This window comes from Chiloscyllium plagiosum, chromosome 15, assembly GCF_004010195.1.
Source record: "Chiloscyllium plagiosum isolate BGI_BamShark_2017 chromosome 15, ASM401019v2, whole genome shotgun sequence".
Classification (NCBI taxonomy): domain Eukaryota; kingdom Metazoa; phylum Chordata; class Chondrichthyes; order Orectolobiformes; family Hemiscylliidae; genus Chiloscyllium; species Chiloscyllium plagiosum.
Genome location: NC_057724.1, coordinates 46,335,155 through 46,361,286, shown reverse-complemented (window position 1 = coordinate 46,361,286; position 26,132 = coordinate 46,335,155). Strand labels below are relative to the sequence as shown.

At 40.9% G+C, this 26,132-nt stretch overlaps 1 protein-coding gene across 1 annotated transcript in view; it reads right to left on the bottom strand.

Annotated features, from left to right (window-relative positions):
* The window catches only part of las1l (LAS1 like ribosome biogenesis factor), an 82,944-nt gene extending 59,317 nt beyond the window's left edge, over positions 1 to 23,627 (bottom strand). The window contains exons 1-4 of the mRNA XM_043704838.1: positions 23,449 to 23,627; positions 18,060 to 18,185; positions 15,900 to 15,969; positions 7,383 to 7,464 (exon numbers count right to left, since the gene is read on the bottom strand). Of these exons, the coding sequence (XP_043560773.1) occupies positions 7,383 to 7,464; positions 15,900 to 15,969; positions 18,060 to 18,185; positions 23,449 to 23,591 (421 nt within the window). The 5' untranslated portion in view covers positions 23,592 to 23,627. The remainder of the gene's footprint in view (positions 1 to 7,382; positions 7,465 to 15,899; positions 15,970 to 18,059; positions 18,186 to 23,448) is intronic.
* Positions 23,628 to 26,132: the final 2,505 nt, after the last annotated feature.

Sequence of the window (26,132 nt, the reverse complement as noted above, 5' to 3'; positions counted from 1 at the left end):
AAAATAACCTTACAGACAGATTTTACTTAACCGTGACCGTAACAGACATGATCATCTTAGTCAAGAGGGAATTCAACCATCAACCCTTGAAATCCACTGGCATTACCATTTCTGAAACTCCCACCATCCTGGGATCAAAATCCTAAACTAACCTCCCAATAATACAGTGGATGTACCTATACCCAAAGGACTGCAGTAGTTTAAGGCAACAGCTCATAACCTTTTCAAGAGCAATTATACAGGCAATAAATGCTGGGATGCCCACATCTCAAAAGAATAACAAAAAATTTTAGTAATTGGTCACTGAAAGTACCAATAAACAAAAACAATAAATGTAGGCACATGTTATAGGGATGCAATAATGGAAGAACAGTGCCCTCTGCTGGTATCTATTTGCTATGGATTTCATTTGTCCAAGAAATGAAGGGTCCACATCTGAAAAGTTAACTTACTTTCCAAAACAGATACTGTAACAAATTTTAACATTCTGGATTAGATATTCTTTTAGACTCAATCTTAAGTCACTCCCAATATAAGTTTTCAAACACACAAAATTGTAACATACACTATCTGCATATCACACGTGGAGCTGCCAGTGATGGACTGGAGTGGACAAAATTCAGAAGTCACACGACACCAGGTTATAGTCCAATAGGTTTATTTAAATTTAAAGTCACAAACTTTCAAAGCATTGCTCCTTCGTTAGGTGAAGTACAGAAAGGCACACAGGCATAGTATATGCAAGCAGAAAGAGAAGGGCAAGATAATTCCAGGTAATTAAGAATGTCAACAGGTAAATATAAATAGTGAGAGTAGAGTATCAACACGCTGAATAACAGGTCTTTGAAGGTAATCAGGAGTATCAATAGATTAATATAAATGATATTAATGAAATGTCGACAGCTGAATAACAAGTAAAGGGATGACCTATGAACTGATGAATTAAAACACAGATTAAAGCAGATCACAATTAAAACATAAAACAGAGCTTTGAGTTTTACAGCTTCTAATTGCCTGTGGATTTCCAACCAAACTTAGAGGTAACAGTATTTTTCTTCATTTATCCAATGCTCCTATAAGAAAACTAAAATTGCTTCTGACTTCAAATCAGGTCTCCTCCTAATTGTTCTAACATGTCTTGTTTTTAAAAAAGTCCTCCAAAACGAAAAGGTAACCAACTCACAATGCCATTATTTCAAAATCTAAATTCCAAAACATATTTTCAATCACAACTTTCCTATCTAGCTTCGAGTCATCAGCAAATTGACAACAAGGCCTTCCATCAATTCATCCATCCAAGTCAACTACGTAATGTTTTTATTATTCACTCATGGGACATGGAAGTCATTGGCTGACCAGGATTTTGACCCAGTGACATTGAAAGGATGGTGAGTGGCTTGGAAAGGAATTTGCAGGTGGTGGCTTTCCCTTCTCTCTGCTGCCCTTGTCCTTCTAGATGGAAGTGGTCATGGGTTTGGAGGAGCTGGCTAAGGATCTTTGGAGAATTTCTGCAATGCATTTGTAGATAGTACCACTGCTGACTCTCAGTAGCAGCAGTGTGAAGGAATGGATGAGATGCCAATCAAGCAGGCTGCTTTGTCCTGGATAGTGCTAAGCTTCCTGAGTGTTGTTAGAGCTGCAGTCATCCAGGCAAGTGAGGAGCATCGCTAACTTGTGCCTTGTAGATGGTGGACAGACTTTGAGTAATCAGGCAGTGAATTACTCGCCACAGTATTCCTAACCTCTGACCTGCTCTTGTTGCCACTGCGTTTACATGCAGAGTCCAGTTGAGTTTCTACTCAATGGTGACCCCACGAGGATGTTGATAGTGGGGTATTCCGTGATGGCAGCACCATTAAAAGGTCAAGTCTCTTACTGGAGATGGTCATTGCCTGGCATTTGTATGGCACGACTGTTACTTGTCAGCCCAAGCCCAGATCTTGTTGCATTGAAACATGGACTGCTTCAGTATATAAAGAGTTACGAATGGTGCCGAACATTGTGCAAAATCAATCCGGAGATAGAAAAGGATTGTAAGAAAGGCACTATTACAATAGATGGGGTGGTGGTGGCGGCGAAGTTAGTGGCAGATCCCAAGGTGTGTACAGGACATGCCTGGGCAATTTCCTACATAGGCAGATGCCAGTGTTTTAAGTGTACTGGATGTGTTTGGCTAGGGAAGCAGCACGTTCTGGAGCACAAGTCTTTAGTATTATTGCTGGAATGTCATCTAGTCCCATAGCCTTTACAGTATCCAGTGCCTCCAAACATGTTTTTTTTGATATCACACAGAGTGAATGGAATTGGCTAAAGTTTGGTATCTATGATGCTGAGGGCCACTAGAGGAATGGATGGATCACCAACTCAGCACTTCAATTTGCTGTGAATGCTTCAGCCTTAGCTGTCTGTTAGGCTCTTCCAACATTGAACATGGGGGTATTTGTGGTGCCTCTCCTCCAGTCAGTTGTTTAATTGTCCACCACCATTCACATCTGGATGCAATTGGAGGTACATCTTGCATTGCTCCTGGCATGACCTCCTGCAGTCTGCCTTGAACCAGAGTTGATCCCCTGGATTGATGGTCATGGTCAAGTGTTCAAACACAATTTTGCTGCTGTTGATGCCACTGTCTTGAGTTGCTTGATCTGTTCAAAATCTGTCCCAAATAGCATGATAATAATACCACACTACACAATGGAGAGTATTCTCAATGTAAAGTCGGATTCAGTCTCCACAAGGACTGTGTGGTGGTCACTCTTACTGATTCTGTTATGGACAGATGCAATTGATAGATTGCCAAAGGTGAGGTCAAGTATATTTTTCACTCTTGTTGGTTTCCTCATCACATACCACAAACCCAATCTCACAGCTATGTCCTTTATGATCCAACCTGCTCAATCAGTAGTGCTGTTACTGAGCCAATCTTGTGGTTGACACAGACATTCCCCGTCCAGAATCTATTTTGTGCCCTTGCCATCCTCAGTGCTACCTGTAAGTGTTGTTCAACACAGAACAGTACTGATTCAAGAATGAAGATAGTATGTAGTTATCAGCTGGTGATAGCTGATAGTATGTAGTTATCAGCATACAACCTGAAACCATGAGACTTCATGGGGTCTGGAGTCAACTTTGTGGCCTCCAATGGTAACTCGAGCCCGACTGCATACCACTATACCATGACCTCTGCAGATCTATTCTGCCTGTTGGACAAGACATATCACTGGTGATGATGGTGTCTAGGATATTGTCTATAAAATATGACTCATTGAGAATGAATTTGTCAGACTGCTGCTTGACTAGTCAGTGAGACAGCTCTCCCAATTTTGGCACGAGCCCCAGGTGTTAATAAGGATGACTTTGCAGGGTCAACAGAGCTATTTCTGCCATTGTCTTTTCTGGTTACTAGGTCAATACCAGATGGTCATTTCATTTCATTTAAATTGTCAATAGTTGTAGTCCGCAGTGCCGTTCCACATCACAGCATTAGTATCAGTACAATAACAAAGTATAAAATGTAAGAGGTCCCAGGGTTTCATCCAAGCCAACAATACAAAAGCAATACCACAGCTATTCCAAAGGCCACAAGTAATGGGGATGGCGGTAGGAAAAACATTACATTGTGACCAAGTCATCTTATAAGAACACCCCCCTCAGCTACTCAAATACAAGTGCTATTGTTTCAAGTTTAACACTGCAGTTTTGGTTATGAAAACAAATAAAAACAATTATTTAAATTTAAACATAGGTCGAAGCAATTTGGAAAATGGAAATCCGTCTTTCAGTTGTGAAATTTTGTTGCTCCAAACTGAAACAAAAAAGTAGCCTGTGCTGGTCATGTGATTAGATTAGATTAGATTACTTACAGTGTGGAAACAGGCCCTTCGGCCCAACAAGTCCACACCGCCCCGCCGAAGCACAACCCACCCATACCCCTACATGTACCCCTTACCTAACACTACGGGCAATTTAGATGGCCAATTCACCTGACCTGCACATCTTTGGACTGTGGGAGGAAACCAGAGCAAACCCACGCAGACACGGAGAGAACATGCAAACTCCACACAGTCAGTCGCCTGAGGCGGTAATTGAATCCGGGTCTCTGGCGCTGTGAGGCAGCAGTGCTAACCACTGTGCCACCGTGCCGCCCATGTGGTATTTAACTTCTTGAACAGATTAATTAGTGAAGACAAAACCTAGCTGAGTCTCAAAGACCGGAAAATCTGAGTCCTGATTTCCACAAGTGCTTAGTCAGCTGATCTAAGAGGTGCATTGGGAGGGTACAAAGGTTGGATTCACTCTTCTGAATAGGAAAGAGAGTAAAAGTCAGTCAGGATTCTCATTCCTGATTACTACATTCAGTGCAATGTTAGTTCATAGCAAAATGTATAATAACTTATTACTAGTCTAAATAAATTACAGCAGCGCCTCGACATACGAACGACCCCGTTCACGGACAAATTGGTTTACGAACAGGATTGTATGTAAAATTTTGCTTCAATGTACGTACGAAATTCAAGGTACGAACGCAAAAAGCCCGTGCGCGACCACATGGTTTCATTGTTCTGCTTTGCTACGGGCTTGTTGAACGCAAAAGCTCTCGGGCCCTGCGTGATCTCATTCAGTTGGTCTTTGGCGCGTGTGTTATGAACAGCGTTCGTTGCTACGTCCAAGCATTCTTATGCTATCCGAACAATGGGAAAAATTGATTCAGTTCGCGAACTTTTCGGTTCGCGAACTGGGTCCCGGAACGGATTAAGTTCGTAAGTCGAGGCGCTACTGTATTTAAGTCCTTAAAAATATACTGCACTTTAAATAAACCAAGTCTACAGTTAGAATTAGAATATCCCATTTCTGAACTCTAGAATGCACTTTTGTGGATAGTGGGTGACCAGGATGAAGCCCAACACTCAACACAAATGAACAGTCTGCCATACTCCCAATCTAGATTCTCACGAACGAACACGCAGGGAAGTATTTATACAACTGGCAGCATTCCAGATAACTGGATCTCAACATCAGCACTTGCCTTTGTAAGTAGAGAGGAAAATACCATTGGGTGGAGAAATAGATAATTGCTTTACAGACACCAGAAGAATTATGCAGAGATGAGGATAATGACTACGCAAAACAGGAAGTAAAACATAAACAAAATACTGAAAAGCTGAAACAAAAACACCAACCCAATACAGATTAAGATTCTATAAATGAGTAGAGGGCTATGAAGCCAAGTTTCAACTTCACACTGTGGATATCTTTTTCACCCAAACACTTTCTCCACCCAGAAGGGGCACCATGACAACAGGTGTGGGTGAGAAAGGACAAGTTCCTTTGGTGGAGTACAATCTGTACTCAACTAACAAACACCTGAAACAAAATGTCCCCTGCTAAATTCAATGATAAGAATATGTTAATTGTGGACTATACGGACAAGCACTTTACTAAAATTAGTCAAGCTTATAATGTAACTCATTTATGCCATCTAGAAGCAACATTCGATCCCTTCGCTGTATATGAATATATTATTTAGTTAGTGAATGGTTAAATCTACTCTCAGACACAGATATACAAGGCCAACAACATAGGGAGTATGGACCACATTAATTAATTATCGAAGATAAAGGAAGCTTGGCTACAGAACAATGCTTATTTTATGCTGTGGGAAGACAGTAAACAAAGGGACATCAAATCAATTGTTGGCCAGGGACTGCACACACATGCAAACGGCAGCTTGTGAACTAAGCTTACTGAAGCGTCGGCCAGTGCTCGGGCTGGCTTGAACTGGTTCCGTTCAGAGGAATAACATAAGGGGCTTTCAAGGCTAGGGGTTATATTTTTAAGGCTAGATGAAAGAGATTTTAAAAAAACACAGAAGGGACAAATTATTCACAGGGGATGTTTCACATGTGGAATGAACTTCCTCAGGAAGTGGCAGATGTGGACACAGTTATAACATTTAAAAGACATTTGGATAAGTACACAATTAAGAAAGGTTTGGAGGGATATGAGGCAGCAGCAGTCACGTGGGACTAGTTTGGTTTAAGATTATGGTCAGCATGGACTGGTTGGACCAAAGGATCTGTTTCCATGTTGTATGACTCTGACTCTAAGGTAAAAATCCTTATTTGGTGGAAAAGTAATGAGGTAATCCTAACAACGTTGTTGGGGTGAGCCGATAACAAAAGACATCGGCTCTTAGCTCATCTAACAAACCCACGAAAAGTTCACAAAGATAAGGAAAAAGGATAAAAATAAAAGGATTTCGGATGTGTTAGCAGCGAAAACTCAGGTGATCAACTTTTGCAAAGTTGATGACCTCATGCTTGGTGATTACAGAGAGGACCTGGGAGAGATTGCCTGACTAGCGTGAGCTCCTGTTTTCTGGTATTAGCCTTTAAAATCTTTGGCTGTTCAGGCATCAAAGAAATCTAGTGGTTGTCCATAGATTTTAGCCTTGTATGAATACATGTCTGCTGTTAACCATTTTTTAACCAAACAGTGTGGATTGTAGCATGCTTCAACTAAACTAATAAAGTTAGGGTTTGAGTGATACAGATTTGACTCTTTTCCTCATTGTGCCAAGCCAATAAAAACTGTTGTCAAGTGCAGTATCCAGGCAACAATACAATGCAAATTGACTCTAAGAAATTCAGTACAACTTGCTGTTCATAAAAACTGATCATGTGAAATTTTCCAGAGTCAGTTTCATGCTGATAGGGCTGACTCTTCTTGTGTACAAGAGATAGGAGACTGATAGTGTCTTACCAGTCTGTTAAGTTGTACAATAACAGCAGAGAATAGTGTCCGCAAAAAAGTAATCTGTCCCAACCCTAAGCCTAATTCCCTGTTCCTTTCCAATGGCAACACCTCAATGGCTATTCAACTAACCAACCAATCAGCACCTTTTTCTCCTGTGATTATTCAAAATTTAGCAATTGAGCTTGTCCTGATAGAACAGGACAATATTCCAAGGTTTATACTACCAAATGACTAGTAACTTTAAAAAAGGGAATTAGACAAATACTTGGTGAAAAAAACGCAGTTGGATAGCATCTAAGAACTGGCATGGGCATGTACAGTTTTAACAATTTGGTTGACCACAGCCAATGAACAAATAGGCACCTTTTGTGCTGTGTCATATTGCAATGCCAGGTTTGCATTACTTAATCGAAGGATAGTTCCCAAAGCACTACACATGACTAGGATCCAACTTGTTACTTTGAGAGTTGACATGAGACAGCACAATATGCAGACCAACATCCTACTTGCCTCAAATGGGAGGAATAAGAGTGAACAGCAAGAGAAAGAAAACTGGCACTACAGACAAAAAAAATACAGGGGAAAAATTCATCAGTTTCTGTTTTAGCAACAGAGGATTTTATTACCTTTTCGGCACCATGCCAGTGTAGGAAGTTTCCTGTGTGTCAGTTCATGTCGGAGGTTTACTATCCACTCTGGTATATTCATCTAAAAGAAAAAGAAGTGGAAAATCCTGAGCATCATTGTCATATTAGCCTCCTAATTAGCACAAGATCAGAAACAAATTGCACTGGTCACATTTAAAAATGGTTGTGCTCTTGGTCCACACTAAAATGACACTATCCAAAATCATTTTACTAATAAGACAGAAGACTATTTCATAACATTACTTTGAACTGGATTTAAACCCAAGCGCCACAGAGAAAGCCAATTCAAATTTACTTCTCCCACTATCAGCACATGTAGAAATACCAGGTACAGTGGGAGATTTGATCTTTCATTCCAAAGATTTCGAATCCGGAATCAAAATTTAACATTGGCTAGGGAGGGGTAAAACAATACGGGTGTTCTAAAGGCTATTACTGGATCGGGAAATAGCACTAGGAAACACACCCCATAAAAAAAAATTCCCAAGAGCATATAATACTTTAAACTTTTAAAGCAAATTACCAAGTTTGAAACTATATATGAAAGGTCATTCACCTAATGGTAATACTTAGTCACAAAATGATACACAAACCGTACTTTTCAGCAAGTTAAATGTCAGCCCAGGCAATAATTGCAACGTTCCAATTATCTTTCACATCTTTGGACCTGACAAGTCCAAATAGGGCCTATGGAAAACTGTGAATTCAGTGGAGAGGTTTACCTTAATTGGCAAATAGTAGGTAATTTGATAAGAGACATCTTGGCAAGTAAAAATCCATATTATAAGGTGCAGTGGGGGTTAGGGGTTTAAGGAGGCAGCTCATCATAGAAAGTAACTTCGGCAAGAAACCAATGAACAAAACTTTTTAAATTCTTAGTATCCTCCAAATATTCAGAAAATATTGAGAAAATGAACCATTTCTTAACCACACATTTCATACATTGTACCTAACTAATTTATGTGCCCTCCAACTGTGATTAATGTTTTGCAACAACATGCAAAATATCTGCAGAAAGGGAATTGGGCAACTTGTGCAACTTTGAGTTTATTGTGGTTTATTCGTTATATACCTTCTCTTGTTTTAAGGATAGTCAACTATTTGACAATTCTGAACACAGTCCCAAACACAAACTTGACAAATATATTCAATGAAATAAGCATTCAAAATATAGATACAGTTCCACTTAAATAATCAGTTCACAAAACAGTAAGACAGCTCTGCCAAACAGCTGAATGGCCTGGTAGCAAATGACCAGGGGACAGAAAAAAAAAATGTAGTCAAGCATAAGAGGTCAACCAGCAAATAAATAAAGCAAATGTGGACCAGGGGTCAAACTGCAGACAAATAAGGAAACAAAAGTAACAGCAGTCCTGGCGTGCCAAGTGCTCATCCTGATACTTCTTGAATGTTGAGAGAGTACTAGTCTCCACCATCCTTTCAGCCAACATGCTGCATATATCTAACAATGGGTAAAAGGAAATTTCCCCAGAACTCCTTTAAACTACTCGCTCTTCATCTTAAACTTATGCCACAATCTGCTCTATATGTGACTCTCAATTTTGTGAATTCATCCAGATCCTCCACCACCCCCGTCCTCAGCCTCCTCTACTCCGAGGAAAACAAACCCAGCCTCTCTTGTGTCTCTTCATAATTGAGACTTTTCATACCAGGCAACATCTGCTCTGCACTCTCTCCAGTGCAATCACATCCTTCCATCAATGTGGCGATCAGAACTGCAGTTTTCCATCCATGACCATTCCATTGTTTTATGAAGTAGTGACAAGACTTCCTTGCTCCAATATATGGTGCTCTATGCGCCAGCTAATGAGGGAAAGGATTCCATAGGCCTTCTTCACTGCCCTTTCCACGTGCTAATACCTTCGAGGATCTGTGGACTTGGACAGCAAGATCTCTTTGTTCATCAGTATTCCCTGACCTACCGCTCATTGTGGATACCCTTTTCTTATTAGGCCTCCCAAAATTCATTTTCTCACTATTAAATTCCATCTACCATTGTCCTGTCCAATTTACTAGCTGATCAATATAAAGACTGTAGCCTGAGACCATTCTACCTACTATCAACAATACCAAATTTCATGTCATCTACGAACTTATTAATTCAAAATTCTATACTGACATCCAGGGCATTAATGTTCATAACAAAGAACAAGACTGCCAGCACCTATCCTTGTGGTACAATGCTGGTGACAGGCTTCCAATCACAAATAACCCTCCCCCATCATCCTTTGCCTCCTATTTGTAAGTCCATTTTGGATCCAGTTTGCCAACTTTCCATGAAGGGCTTTTGCTCGAAATGTAGATTTTCCTGCTACTCGGATGCTGCCTGACCTGCTGTGCCTTTCCAGCACCACTCTAATCCCCAGTACTCACTTTCGCCTTGGATCCCATACGCTCTTACCTATCGGACCAGCCTTCCATGTGAGACCTTGTCAAAGGCCTTACTGAAGTCCATGCGAACCATATCAATTGCACTACCCTCATCAATATATTTAGTTACCTTTACAAAAAAATTCAGCCAAACTAATCAGATAGGATATCCTTTCAACTTAGAGCAAATGCTGTATGATAAACTGGTTTTCTTCAAGTTAAGTGTTTTTTTACCACAGAAAGGAGAGTTGCTGAGCTGATGGTGGTCTAAAATGTTTCTCTGGGTCTCAGGTAGCTCAAAATTTTATAGTGGTGAACAAGATACATTCACAATTATTGGCAAGCAAAAAAATCATTGATAACTGGTCACAAATCCAAGACCAATCAGGTACTTGCACCAAATAAAAGCTTCAACTATACATAACCCCTTAGCTCCAATTGATCTGCAATCACATTTTAACAAGTGCTCAAATTGCAGCTGTTTAAATAATGCTTACAACGAATGTCCAGTTGCTTAGTTTCAAAACATGAAACAATCATAGGTTGTTAAAACATTTCTTTTCTCATTTCTGTTTACAATTAAAAGTACAGGTGATTTTTTTTTTTAAATGGTCTTTACAGGAGACCCAAGGAGTTTGCATGACAGAAATAGATAGGTAAAGTTAGGAGGCAAAAATTTGATAAATAGGAATAATGTGTGAAAAAGTGAAGCTGTTCAGTTTGCCAGAAAAAAAATTAGAAAAACAGAACAGTACATAAAGAGAATGACTGTGGATTTCTAAGATGCAGAGGGATTTAGGTGTTCTACTGCATGAGTCACAAAACATTAGTACATGGGTACAGCAAGGCATTAAAGCTGGGCTGCTATATTACAAGAGGAACTGAATCTAAAAAAAAGTAGGGATGTTGAAATAGCTCTACAGAGACCAGCACCCAGTCACCATCAACCTTTATTCTTATGAAGAGTCTTGGACTCTAGTGCTGCCTCTTCAGAGTCAGCTCTCTGAGTGCCAAAATCTCTGGCTCTCCTCTGTCAGCCATGCCTCCCTGATTGAGGCCGTTAATCTGGTTAAATCCGGGAACTCATTCTAAGATGCCCAGCTGGCTGACCTTGTTACAATCAATACGAATGTTATTTTACAGTTATACAAAAAGTCTTGATGAAACCACATCTTGAATACTGTGAGCAGTTTTGGGCTCCTTAAAGAAGGATGCAAATACACTGGAAGCAGTTTAGAGGACATTTACTAGATTGAAACCTGAAATGAATGGGTTGCCTCATGAGGAAAGGTTTTGGCAGAAAGGGCTTGTTTCCACTGGAGTTAAGAGTAAGGGGTGACTGGACTGAAGCACATAAGATACTGAACAGTCTTGACAAGTTGGGCATGGAAAAGATGATCCTTTTTATGAGTGAGACCAAAACAAAGAGGCACCGTTTTAGAATTAGGGGTCACTCTTTTAGGAAAGGGACAAATAATGTTTTCTGAGGGTTGTGCAAATTTGGAAATCTCTGGCACAGAAGTGGCTGTATATTTCTTGAATGTTTAAGGTAATGATAAGCAGATTGTTAAACTATAAGTCCATCAAAGCAGCAGACTATTCAGCAGATTGTGTCTGCACCTCCTTTCAACAAGATCATGGCTGATCTGATCATCCTCAATTTGACATTCTTGCCTTTGCCCTGTAACAGTTGCTCTCCTTACTGATTAAAATAGATCTCCCAGTCTTGGGTACAGTTAATGATCCAGCATTGGCAGCATTCTGCAGTAAAGAATTCCATCAATTCATTATCCTCGGAAATAAGAAATTCCTCATCTGTCTTTAAATGGGCAACCCCTTACTTTGAGATTATGACTTTTAATTCTAGACCCTCCCACAGGGGAAACAACCTTTCCCCATCTACCCTGAAAAGTCTGTTAAGAGCCTTGTATGTTTCAATTAAACTGTCTTGCATCCTTTTAAATTCTAATGAGTACAGACTCAACCTACACAACTGCTCCTCATAAGAAAATCCCTCCACATCAGGATCAATTTAGTGAACCCTCTCTGGACTGCCTCCAGCGCCGATTTATCCTTCCTTACACAAGTTGGCCAGATCTCCTCAAAGCATTCGAGGTATGATCTAACGAGAACCTTGCATTGTTTAAGCAAGATCTCCCTATTTGTATACCCCGTTCCCTTTGAAAGAAAGCTCAACATTTCATTTGCCTCCCCATTACTCACTGAACTTGGACACTAACTTTTTGTGATTCATGCACAAGGATCACCAGATCCCTCTCCACTGCAGCTTTCTGTAGATTTTCCCCATTTAAACTAAATTCAGCTCTCCTATTCTTCATGTGAAATTGCATAAATTCACATTTTCCCACATTACATTCTATCTGCCAAGTTTCTGCACACATCGGTCAACTTTTTATTATCGTCGGAATTTGCCTTCCCACCTATTTCTATGTCATCTGCAAATGTGCTAATAGCACATTCACTTCCAAAGTCATTAAGACATATTGTAAAATCGTTGTGACCCCAGCTCAGATCCTTATAATATTCAACTAGTTGAAAGATACTGAAAATGACCACTTTACCCTAACTGTCTTCATTAGTTAAACAATCTTTGATCCATGCTAAGAAACTGCCCAGACATCATGGGTTCTTATCATCTCAAGTATTCTCATGTAAATTATCAAAACCTCTTATAAACTTACAACACACCACATCTATTGGTTCACCTGTCCTGCTTGCTACCTCCTTCAAAGCACTCTAATAAATTTGTCAAGCATGATTTCTCCTTCAGAAAGCCAAGCTGACTCTACTTAATTGTATTGTAAATTTCTAAATGCTCTGATATCATACCCTTTATAGTAGACTAATATATTCCCAATTTCTAATGATAAGCTAACTGGCCTATGTGGTTACTTGTTTTCTGCCTCCTTTCGTCTTTGAACAATAGTATTACACAACCGGTTTTCCAGTCCCCTACAGATTCTTGGAAGATTACCACCAGTGCAACTATTATCACTACAGCTACTTCCTTTAAAATTCTAAGTAGCAAGAGAATCCTAAGGTTAAGAATAGTAGAATGGGATTGTCAAGTTCAGAACTAGCTGATCAACTATGATCTTATTGATTAATAGAAGACTGCAGAACATGTATGGCCTGCTTCTGATCCAAATTTGCATGTTTTCATGTTCGTTGATTTCACTTATAATAGCATGACCAAGATCGAGACTCGGTGTTTGAATGGTTGTGAGCTGTAGGTGTATTGATATCTTGCATATTATTGACTATTTTCACAGTGATCATTCACAACTTCACCTAAGTTTATCCCTGGTTCAGTTCTATGTACAATTGGAACACTGAGTAATGTACAATTGTACATAGAACTAGCTGACATACACTTCTCCTTAACATCACCTCATCAGGTATTGTGACTGCATAAGATTGAGGCTCACTACAAACTTTTGATACTTCTGTGAATCACCAGATCATGATGTATAACTTAAATCTTGTACCTACAAATGGACAAAGCAATTCTAAGGCCATATTCTCTCTCGCTTGCTTACGCCAGGTTTGTCCTCTATTCTGGAAGGTGGGACTGGTAGTTGCTTGACAAGGTTTTTCTACTTGCCTTCTGAACAAGTGTTCCATTAACAATGGCAAATCCAAATGCAGAAGTTATGCTTTTAAGCATCAGATTGCAATATGGAGAGTTTGCCTTGTCTCCCAGCAGTTCACAATTAATCCCTTAGTGGTGTGAACCATTCACTCGGCAAGGCAGTTGGATCTGGGATAGCATGAGGAGGCTGGCTATGCCTCATGTTCCTAAAAAGGTCCACAGCTATATTGCATCTATTCTTAGATATGATCTCTTAGATATGATATCAAAATAGACAAATTATTACACTTATCATGTCTGGTATCATTCAAAGTATTAATCAATTAACTGATGATTGAAAAATCCTGGAGAAAATCACCACCATTGAGAATAAATAAATTAGTTGCAATTTTAGACTAAGGGCAGGATATACTCGTGTGAAGTAAAAACAATGACTGCAGATGCTGGAAACCAGATTCGGGCTTTTGCCCGAAACGTCGATTTCGAAGCTCCTTGGATGCTGCCTGAACTGCTGTGCTCTTCCAGCACCACTAATCCAGAATATACTCTTGTGAGAAAGAGTATAGATTCTGTATGTTGATACCGTACACTGCTATTGTTGGTCGACCACAAAAGGAAGAACATATTTCGATGCCAATGTACCAATCGAAGAATTGAGTGCTCCACGACATGCAGCTATGTTTGACCTTTTCTTTTTAAGTTGCAAAGTTGACTTCCAACAACCCAGATGGACACTCTCCAGGACTCTGACCAGTCAGATGTTCACTCTCTCACATATTAATCTTGGCTGAAATTATATGCTTGCCACTCTATGCAGAATCCGTACAGTGGAGAAAGAGACCATTTGGCCCATCGAGTCTGCAATGACCGTCCAAAGAGCATCCCACTCGGACCAAGACCCAGCCCCCCAAACCTATCCCCATAACCCACTTAATCTGCACTTCCCCAGACACTAAGGTGCAATTTCCTATGGCCAACCCACCTAACCTGCACATCCTTGGAGTGTGGGAAGAAACTGAAGCACCCGGAGGAAACCTATACAGGCATCGGTAGAATGTGACAATTCCATACAGACAGGCACAAGGCTGGAATCGAACCTTGGCCCTTGGCACTAAAAGACATCAGTGCTAACCGTTGTGTCACCATTAGTTTTGAATTGAATTCACTCATGGGATGTGGTGTTTAAGGCTGGGCTAGCATTTATTACCCATCTCTAGTTGTCCTTGAGAGGTGGTAGTGAGCTACTATCTTGAACTGCTGCAATCCATTTGGTGTAAAAATGCTGTTAGGGAGGGAGGGTGTTCCTGGATTTTGACTTAGCAATACAAAGAACAGCGATACACTTCCAAATCAAGATGGTGATGACATTGGAGGGGAATTTATCGGTAGTTCTGTCCCCATGTATCTGTTGCCCTTATGACCATTGCCACCTAGAAGATGGAGTTTGAAATGTGTTTTTCAAGGAGCCTTGGTGAATTTCCACAGTCCATTTTGTAGATGGTAAACACACTGCTGCTACTGTGAGTCAGTGATGGAGGGAGTGAATGTGGTGCCAATCAAGTGAGCTTTGTCGTGAACAGCATAAAGCTGAGTATCATTGAAACTGGGAGAAAGTGAGGACTGCAGATGCTGGAGATCAGAGTTGAAAAATGTGTTGCTGGAAAAGCGCAGCAGGTCAGGCAGCATCCAAGGAGCAGGAGAATCGACGTTTCGGACATAAGCCCTTCTTCAGGATTCCTGAAGAAGGGCTTACGCCCGAAACGTCAATTCTCCTGCTCCTTTGATGTTATTATTGAAACTGCTCTCATTCAGCCAATGGGGACTGTTCCATCACACTTCTGGCTTATGCTTTGTGGGTGGTGGACAGCTTTAGGGAGTGAGTTACTCATTGCAGGTTTCTTCACCTCTGATCTCCTGTTGTAGCTACAGTATTTATGTAGTTGGTCCAGTTCAGTTTCTGATCCATGGTAAGCTCCAGGATATTGAGAGTGAAAAATCCAGCAACAGTAAGGTCAGTGAATGTCTAGGGCTGATGGTTAGAGTTCTGGTCCCCACACTATTAGAAGAATGTGGAAGTTTTGGAGAGGGTACTGAAAAAGGTTTACTAGGATACTGCCTGGTTTGGAAAATATTAGCTATGAGGAGAGATTGGACAAACTTTGATTGATTTCTCTTGAACATCAGAGGCTAAAGGGTTTATAAAATTATGAGAGGCATGAATAAAACAGATGGTCAGTGTCTTGTTTTCAGGGTAGAAATGCTGATTACTATGGGACATAGGTTTAAGAAAAAGGGGAAAGTTTAAAGGTGATGTGAGGGGCAAGCTCTCTCCCCGCAGGAATGTACTGCCCCAGGAGGTAGTAAAAGCAGACACAATAGCACTGTTTAAAAGGTATCTTAACAGATACATGAATAGGCATGTATTCGTGTATGTCATTTTTCAAGTTGTTATTATGCAAAGTTTATAGAGAGTATGTGTACTAATATCTTACCTTACTTGCCAAACGTCTCAGTGGGACAGCAACAGTTTTCTGCTTCTTCTCAGTAATCAGATTAACAAACCTAAAAAAGAATTTATGAATCCAATGTTGTTAAACATGTAATCACTAAAATTATCTGAATAATCTGATAAATTTTAAGTTAATTGCAAATACATTAATACAGGTGACCCAACCAACAGAATTCATTTTTTGTGATCAATGCTAAAAGTGATCATGTGCATGGGTCAGTTAATGGCTTAATTCCTATTCTAAAATGTAACTGAAATTCAGGCTTTACTTGAAATTTGTTCCATATTCCCTATTCATATTACAACATTTGATAACAAAAATATAAAATGGGAGGAAACCGACGCAGTCACAGGGAGAATGTGCAAACTCCACACAGTCAGTCGCCTGAGGTGGGAATTGAACCCTGGTCTCTGGCGCTATGAGGCAGCAGTGCTAACTATTGTGCCACCGTGCTGCCCACTTTTTCAAAAAATATTTAGTAATTTAGTAATTGTGATACAACAATTAGCCTGAGGGGTGGTGGGTAACTGAAGTGGAGAGAGAGGAGTCAGCTTCTCAATCGCTAACTGGCAACTCCTTATGACTGCTACACAAATATAGATGTCAATCAAATTTTAAATTGCAGCTCTGTTGACAACCATGGTTTGTCAGAACTCTGTTAAGAACCACAAAGAATGTGAGGGAACTTAGGCACATTGCCAAGAGTTCTTCTAAGCCATCTTGCTATACCTTAGCAAGGAAGCCAGAATTCATAGCAAAGATAGGAGGCAAGCGTACTGGCATGAAAAGGCACAAAGTGTCATAAGCAGGACCCTCAAAGTGAAAAATATCACATGTACTGTGTTAAACGTCAAGTTCTTTTGAACAAATTTTTTGAGGTAACAATACATGCTCAGTTTGTGTACAAGTAATATTTCTCGGGCTGAACTTCAATGTGAACATAGGAGGTATGGTTAATAATTTTGTAGATGACACCAGAACTGGAGGTGTAGTAGAAAGTGAAGAAGGTTACCTCAGAGCTCAACGGGACCTTGATCAGATGGGTCATTGGGCTGAGGAGTGGCAGACAGAGCTTAAGTTAGATAAATGTGAGGTACTGTATTTGGAAAGGCAAATCAGGGCAGGAGTTATGCACTTAATAGTAAGGTCGTGGGGTGTGTTGCTGAACAAAGGCACCTTAGAGTGCAGGTTCACAGTTCTTTGAAAGTGGAGTCACAGGTACATAGGATAGGGAAGGCGGCATTTGGTATGCTTGCCTTTATTGGTCAGTGCATTGAGTGCGGAGTTGGGAGGTCGTGTTACAGCTGTTTGGTTTGGCCACATTTGCAATTCTGGTCTCCCTCCTACAGACAGGATGTTGTGAGCCTTGAAAGGGTTCAGAAAAGATTTACAAAAGGTGTTGCCAGGGTTGAAGGATTTGAGCTACAGGGAGAAGCTGAATAGGCTGGGGCTATTTTCACTGGAGCATTGCAGGCTGAAGGTGACCTTAGAGGTTTGTAGAATCATGAGGAGCATTGGATAGGGTAAATAGACAAGGTATTTTATCTGGGTTGATGCGGGGGTGGGGGGCAAAAAGTCCAAAACTAGAAGGCTTAGGTTTAAGCTAAGAGAGGAAAGATACCTGAGGGGCAAGTTTTTCATGCAGTGGGTGGTGGATGTGGAATGAGCGGTCAGAGGAAGTAGTGGAGTCTAGTATGATGACAACATTTAAGAGGCATCTGGATGGGTATATGAACAGGAAGGGTTTAGAGGGATATGGGCCGAATGCTGACAAATGGGACAAGATTTAGAAAGATATTGCATCAGCATGGATGAGTTGGAACAAATGGTCTGTTTCCATGCTGTATATTTCTATGATGCTATGGACCATTCTGAGGTATGATGACGTAAACAGCATCAAGACTTCTGACTGGTTGCCATTTCACACCGAGGTGGACAGAGTACTCAATGGGTGCACCATTTCAGAGCAGCTTCTCCCACTCCACTCTCCTATCACTTAATTCCTCCAACACCACCGCTCTTGAACCCCGCCTCCCCCCTCTTACAGTGAGAATTCAGGCCAAACGTTTGGGGAGGGTTAACTGATACAGGAAATAAGTTTACCACACGAATATAAAGAGTCTTCTTATAGACATACATTACCTGACAAGAGCAAGACCATAGGAGAGAATCAGTTCACTCGATGCAGTTTCCCCAGCCTCATCCTGAAGTTTACATTGCATCAGAGCTTCCGTGCACTCCACAGCAAGTGGAGTGCTACTGCCATATCTATAAAATGGAAAGAAAAAACACATGCTTCATCAAATATCGATATAACCACACCAATGAACAGCACACGGTTATGGGGCAAAATGTGGAAGATTATGGTTAGTTGCAGATTAAATAAGCAAAGGTCTGTTACAGACACAAACCCTTCTGCACTGCAAACTTACAGAACTCCAACAAGCTAGACCATCAGCAGACCATTGCTAACGCCTACTATACAGCCAAAGAATGCAGGTGCCACATATTGTCCTGACATTTAGTTTTCTTAATTTTCAAATTCTGTACCCACCTTATTTAATCCAAAAAGTCAAAAGACTGAGGTGTATGCCATTTGGAGGAAGGTACACAATGGTGTAAAGACTGTGTATTTTTACTTAGTGCTTTTTAAGAAACTGTGGATTGAAATGAGAAAGCTTTAAACCCAGTGTTTGAAAGGGTGGATGTATGTTTCAAAAGCACCTGACAACTATTGCAGAGTTTGCATAAATTGTTTGAAGAAGCAATCATTGAAGTTGAGTTTCAGATCATTTAGGGCCAAAGTGGGAGAACCACTACGCTTTTGCTGGCAAGAGGTCGTTCTTTAGTCTACAGACTAGGGATAGATATCAATGACAGATATTTTGCCTGCCTGGGAACAAAGTAGAGAGAAAGATACAGAAAAACAGAAATGCTCAGTTCTTCTCCAACTTGGGTACAGTCACTATGTTTTCTACAGTCAAAACTCACTTCAGACTTGAAGAAAACAAGTTTATCTTTCCTGCAACAGTTGCTGTACACCATAACTTTTAAATAACGTCAAATTATGATTCACACATGTATTGGGACATAATTTTACACCACAACACCATAACTTTTAAATAACATCAAAATCTTTTAAAAGTGAACCAGCCACCTTGTGTCTCTTAGCAACCAGTGAGTTGGTGCACCTGGAGAAAGATGATTGAAGCATAAACAAAGAGAACAAGGAGTATTGAACTATTTTTCCAGTTTTTCCCTCTGCCATACTTTTACCTTGCTTGTCTGTGTGTAAGAGTGTAAACAAAAGTTTAAAAACTCATAATTTGCAATGTTATATGCTGATGGGTTATAACTGTTGACCTAAAGCAACAGTTTAATTGCTCGGAATAAACAGTAAATCTTGTTCAGTATAAAACCTGGTCCATGCTATCAACTTGAGTCTGAAATTCAGGTAAACTATGGAGGTTCACATTTTTTTATAAAATCTTTACTGTCTGCAACATCTCTGGAAATAGCAGGGCTCAATTTCTAGCACGCTACCCCAGTGAATAAAATGATGATTCCCAGAATTCTGCATTAGGGTCACCGCACTTTTAGAAGAGAATTAGAAATAGACCACGTGGAAAGAAGGTGACAGAGTAGAAATCAACAGCAAAATAGTTTGACTTTTCAGCAGGAAATTAGCACTGGTAAACTCATCAATATAAAAATCAGGGGAAAAAAAGGAGCATGAAATTTTGCAGGTAAGACTGGAACAAAAAAGCCCAGAAATTTCTCAGGCTCTCCTGTTTGGTCATGCAGACTATCACATCTCACAGGATAGCATGCTGGAAATCAGGCTAGCTATTCCCAGAGTCATCACAAAAGTCAGTAATATTATCCAAAGCCTCAACCTAAGCTGCAAATTTTCTCAAAACTCACTATTATCCAAGTACATGAAGTCCCCAATTTACCTGACAGATAGGCCAAGGCTAATGGAAAACACAGACCAGGTTTCTATACTTAACAAGAATGAGAATTTATTATAAATAGATTCTAACCACAAATAAACAATTATGAATTGTCAACCTATAACTTAAAACATTAATCCTCCTAAAGCCCCTTTATCTTATGTTATACCACACACACATTATGGATGAAGAGAATAAAATGGGAGAAGCAGTTCAAAAGACCCCAGTCCATAGGGTTCAGATAAGATCTCTGCCAGGATTTCTGACCTACACTCTTTTTCTCCAGATATTTTTCACTTCTTCGCAAGAGGCATAGACAACTAATACATTAACTGCAAGGCTTCTTGTTAGGGGGTAAAAGGCACAGTTTACAGCACCCGGCAATGGAAAACAAACAGGCTTTAAGACTTTAGCTATATTATTGGAGAAAAAAAGGCAACATCTGTCCTTTCAGCCATCTGAAAGCTTCTGCCAGTAACATTCTCAACTACAAGCCTTTTGGCTACCCAGAAGACAATCAGATAATTTAAATCAGACTGAGGGCCTTTGGCATCCACAACTGGTCACAATTCCATAAACTACTCAGCAACCTGTTAGTCACTAAATTTCACTTTGTACACAGCCCATTGCGCCAGACATTCACAGCCTCCCATACAGCTCATACAATGGCAGGATAAATATCATAGGCAATGAGTTTCTGAGAAGTTGCTTCTCAGAAGTGCAGCAACTCCTTCCACAGTCTTCAATTTTAAAAGTAGCTTTCCAATTCCGTCCAGAAAATAAAAAAGACACAATCATCATAATATACTGAGCAATGAGGAGTCCTTAGTGAAAATAGACTGATCAGGCCAGAAAAAGTGTAAGTTGTTAAAGGGATGGAGAGTGTTAAAAGCAGCTTGAGATTTGAATGGTCATGAAGAACAGAAACTGTCAGATGACATAGATTTAAGGTTTGACAGAGAAAAAAATCTGACCTTTTTTGAAGAAACACAAGTTGATGTAATATGAAATTCACTGTCAGAAAAGGGCAGCAGAAGCAGGTTCGTGGTAATATTCAAATAGGAAATGGGTGAATATTTGCAAAAAAAAAGTTATGTGAAGAACAAGAAAATACGATTACTGAAGTAGTTCTAACAAACAGCTCACAGTCAAATAGTTAAATAAACTTCTTTTCTGCTGTATCATTGTTCAGCTGTTTCATTCCATAAAATTAGACAAAGAAATATATGCAGAGCCCAGGCAACATCTCTGAATTTTTATGGTTCGAGACAAAATACAGTCCAAAGATGTGCAGGGCAGATGAATTGGCCATGCTAAAATTGCCCATAGTGTTAGGTGCATTAGTCAGAGGGAAATGGGTCTGGGTGGGTTACTCTTTGGAGGGTCAGTGTGGACTTTTTGGGCCGAAGGGCCTGTTTCCACACAGTAGGGAATCTAAATCTAACCCGAAAGAGTTATGTTCTCAGCTGAGGAGGAATGAATTTGCTCCTCTATTCACTCAGCCCTTTGGTTGGTCACAAGGCCAATTTAATAACTGATCAATTTCCTCATGAACATTTTTCTCCCAGACCCAAACGAACTGAAGATCCTGATAATAAAAACCGAAAGAACTGCAGATGCTGGAAATCAGAAACAAAAACAGAAATTGCTTGAAAGGCTCAGCAGGTCTGCCAGCATTGGTGGAGAAAAATCAGAATTAACAACTTGGGTCCAGTGACCCTTCCTGAATGCACTGGTCTTGTAACTTTTACTGGATTGAAAGGCTAACTATTTCTCCCTGGGGAGGGTTGCTGAATGAAGACACCTAGGAGTGCAGGGGCATAGTTCCTGAAAGTTGAGTCACACGTTGATAGGGTGGTATGGAAAGCATTTAGCATGCTTGCCTTCATTAATCAGTGCATTGAGTATAGGAGTTGACATGTTGAGTCTGTACAGGACTTTTAGAATAGCATGTTCAGTTCTGATTTCCCTGCTACAGGAAAGATGTTGTTAAACTTGAAAGGGTGCAAAAAAGATTTACAAGAATGTTGCTGGGATTGGAGGGTTGGAGCTATTGGGAGAGCCTGAATGCCTGGGGCTTTTTTTCTCTGGAGCATTGGAGGCTGTAGTGTGACCTTCTAGAGATTTACAAAATCATGAGGAGCATGGATAAGGTGAATAGCTAAGGTCTTTTCCCCAGCATAGGGGAATTCAAAAATAGAGGTTTAAGATGAGAGGAGAAAATTTTAAATAGGACCTGAGGGACAACTTTTTTATGCAGAAAGTGGTGTCTGTATGAGCTGCCTGAGAAAGTGGAGGAGGTGGGTATAATTACAACCTTTAAAATGCATCTGCATAGGTAAATGAATAAGTAGGGTTTAGAGGGACATGAGCCAAATGCTGGTAAAAATGGTACTAGATCAGTTTAGGATATCTGGTTGGTGCAAACGTGTAGGACTGAATGAATTATACAACACTGAAACAGACCAATGACTCTCTCTACAGATGATCCAGACCTACTGGGTTTCTCCAGCATTCTACATTTGTTGTAAATGAACTCACATGTTTAAAGGGAGGCCAACTTAACCAGGCATTCCTGAGTTCACAAAGTGAGTTTATTAATCACTAAACAAAAAAGTTAATATCATAACACACATACACCAATTAAGAATAAGAGGCAAGTCCAAAATAATAAGTTAGAAAAAATATGTAAACCCTAATCTCAACTTTTAGCTACATCTACTGGTTTTCAGGGACTTCCTGAAGTCTGTCCCCATGACAGAGTACTCCCAATCCCATGGATCATTAACCTGTCACAGGACATCTCTTTTATGATGCCCTAGTCCTACGGTCTCCTTTAATTCACTGAAATTCTCAAGTTGAGTGGCAGCAATATATTTCAGCAATGTCCTCCAAGCATTCCTGCAGAAAAGCCAACTTATGGCAGAATCTGTAGGTAGCATTGGACCTATCAACCATTTCAGGTACCACTGAAGTGGAAGAAAGTCATCTTTTATTCTGAAGAACTATTAAATAAGGATGAATAGCCACCTGAAACAAGTGTGTCAGGGCTTAAATTCATTCCTCAACTAACTCTAAAAGTACATGATCTTGCATAAAACAGTACACAATACAGAGAAAACAAATCTTTAATCCAATGAACTGTTCCAGTGATTCAGAGGAAAAGAGGAAGAGGGTCAAATTAAACTAGGAAAAAAGACATTTAGTATGGACATGGAATACTTCCTAAAAACAAAATTACATGACAATGTAAAAATGATTCCCAGGTACCCTGGTGCAACTGAAACACATCTGGAAATTGATATCAGATTCGCTACAAAGAAAAGGCTGATCGACACTGTAAATATAATTATATCATTAATGATGCTTCTCTGTGTAGAAACTGAACTCGTTACTTTCAGTGCTTGGCAAAATTCACATTTCACCAATTGCAATTGTTATATTTTTGTAACGTATGTGAATGAAACGCAGCTGCATGATGAACTGTTAAGGACCTTAACTGTACGAATGATCGGCCTTTCCCAGCCACAACAATTAGAACTCAGCCCCTGATCCTTCAACAGTATCGCCCCAACTACCTGCTCTTCCAGGCGGAGATCCTGTCCAGTGCATACCGCTGCAACTTACTATCCCTACTGTACAGGTACTCGATCACCTGGTCCCACTCTGCCCGGTTGAGCCAAGCCACCACCTGGCCGCTCCTCTTCCCTCCCGCTACCATCGCAGCTGCCGCCGCTCCCACGCATGCGCAAACCCATCCGGGTGTCGTCCCCGACATTGGCAGACATTTTGACCTATCAGCGACCGGTCCTCCCGGTGCACCGCCCGTCCACCTCACCGGACAGCCAATGAGATTGGAAGAAAAGGAACTTTTGTGCTGGGCAGCTGGAGCAGCCTGAAGTTGTGCACCTCTGAGATGGTCCGATGTGGAAACTTTTCTGGTTGAACAAGGGTTCCGGAGGACTGAAATACCGGATTTTAGTTTAAAAAATCACACAATACCAGGTTATAGTCCAACAGGTTTATTTGGAAGCACTAGCTTTCTGAGGGCTGCTCCTTCATTAGGTAACTTCGAAAGCTAGAGCTTTTAAATAAACCCGTTAGACTATAATCTGGGGCTGTGTGATTCTGAACTTTATCCACCCAGTTCAACACCAGCTGCTCTACATCATGACCAGATTTTTATACAGTGGGAGAGTTTATCTTGCCGAATCAAAATAAGAAAACTAATCATTGAATATTACAACATGGAGGGAGACTTTTCGACCCATCAAGATAATTCAAATTCTGATGAAGAGTCACCAGACTTGAAACGTTAACTCTGCTTGGCACCTCCTATGCTGCCTGACCTGCTGTGCTTTTACAGCACCACTCTGATCTAAACTCTGCTTGGCACCTCCCTCCTCTTTCTTGACCTCTCCATTTCTATCTCCAGTGACAGTCTCCAGACAGACGTTTACTACAAACTCACAGATCCCCATAACTGCCTGGACTACACTTCCACCCACCCAGTATCCTGCAAGAACACGTTTTCCCAATTCCTCCGCCTTCACTGCTTCTGCTCGGACAAGGAGACTTTCCACACCTAAGCATCCTAGATGTCCACCTATTTCGAACAACGTGCTTTTCATCCCTCTGTCATTCAGGCAGCCCTCACTCTCCTCACCAACCGCCCGCCCCCCCCCAAACCCCAAGGTACCTTTTCCTGCACTGGAAAAGATGCAAAACCTGTTGGTACACAACCCCCCTCACCTCCATCCAGGGGCCCAAAAAGTCCTTCCAAGTGAGACAGAGGTTCATCTGCCTCTCTTCCAACCTAGACAAAAGTGGGTACTGCAGATGCTGGAGATTAGAGTCAAGATTAGAGTAGTGTTGGAAAGGCACAGGTCAGGCAGCATTCAAGGAGCAGGAAAATCGACGTTTCGGGCAAAAGCCCTTCGTCAACAATTCCTGATGAAGGGCTTTTGCCTGAAACATTGATTTTTCTATTCCTCGTATGTTGCCTGACCTGCTGTGCTTTTCCAGTACTATTCTAATCTTGTCTCTTCCAACCTAGTTCACTGCATCAGGTGATTCTGATGTGGTCTTCTCTACATTGGGAATACGAAACATAAACCTAGGCAACGGTTCACCGGGCATGTCAGCCAGGCCCACAGTGGCCGACCCTCCCAGTCACTGCCCATTTTAATTACCCTTCCTATTCCAACATGACCATCTTTGGCCTCCTCCATTGCCACAACGAACAAAACTGCAAATTGGAGAAACAATACCTCATCTTCTGCTTGGGCAGCCTACAATCCAGAGGGCTCAACATTGAGTTCTCCAACTTCAAATAGCCTCCCTTCCCATCCTCCGATTCCCTTGCAGCCCCTCCCCTCTCTTGCACTCCTCTCTGCCACCGACCAGACTCATTCCTTCCAATGATCAACTAGTTTGTACCCTCTACCTGTCTTCACTGTCCTACTTCACCACTCTGTCCCCACCACACCCTCTATCTGCAGCTCCCCCTACACCGACCCCTAGTCCTGAAGGGTCACACCCAAAATGTCGACTAATCTACTTCCTGATGCTGCCCAGCTTACTGTGTTCTGCCAGCCTGTCTACTTTTTTCCCACAGATACTGCCACATTTGCTATGGTTATTCAGCAATTTCTGTTGTTTCAGACCATGCTGCTGTTCTAAAAGAGTGACGCACTGTAGATTCTCCCTACAATTTTGTTTTAAATGATCCAATCACTAACTATATTCAAAAACTGTTTTCCACATATCCCTGTTGCTTCTTTGCTCATACAATACACCAGAAGTCAGTAAGGACTGCAGATACTGGAAGTCAGAGTCAACAGATGTGAAGCTAGAAGAGCACAGACAGCATCCAAGGGACAGGAAAGTCAACATTTTGAGCCAAAATACTTTGTCAGGACAATTGAGGCCAAACCAGTTTTTGTTTAGCTCATCGTAACTTCCTAATTCTTGGACTCATATTTCTAAAACATAGTGTATCATTTAGCAAATTAATTGTTTTCTAAACCTGTCGGTCAATTCCTAAGCATCTGTATCCCTCTGCTCCCCACCGACTCATGCATCTGTCCAGACGCATCTTAAATGAATCTACCATGCCTGCCTCTACCACCTCTGCTGGCAACACATTCCAAACGCCCACCACCCTCTGTGTGAAGTACTTGCTGCGTGTATCCCCCTTAAACTTTCCACCTCTCACTTTGAAAGCATGACCTCTCGTTATTGAATCCTTCACCCTGTCTAT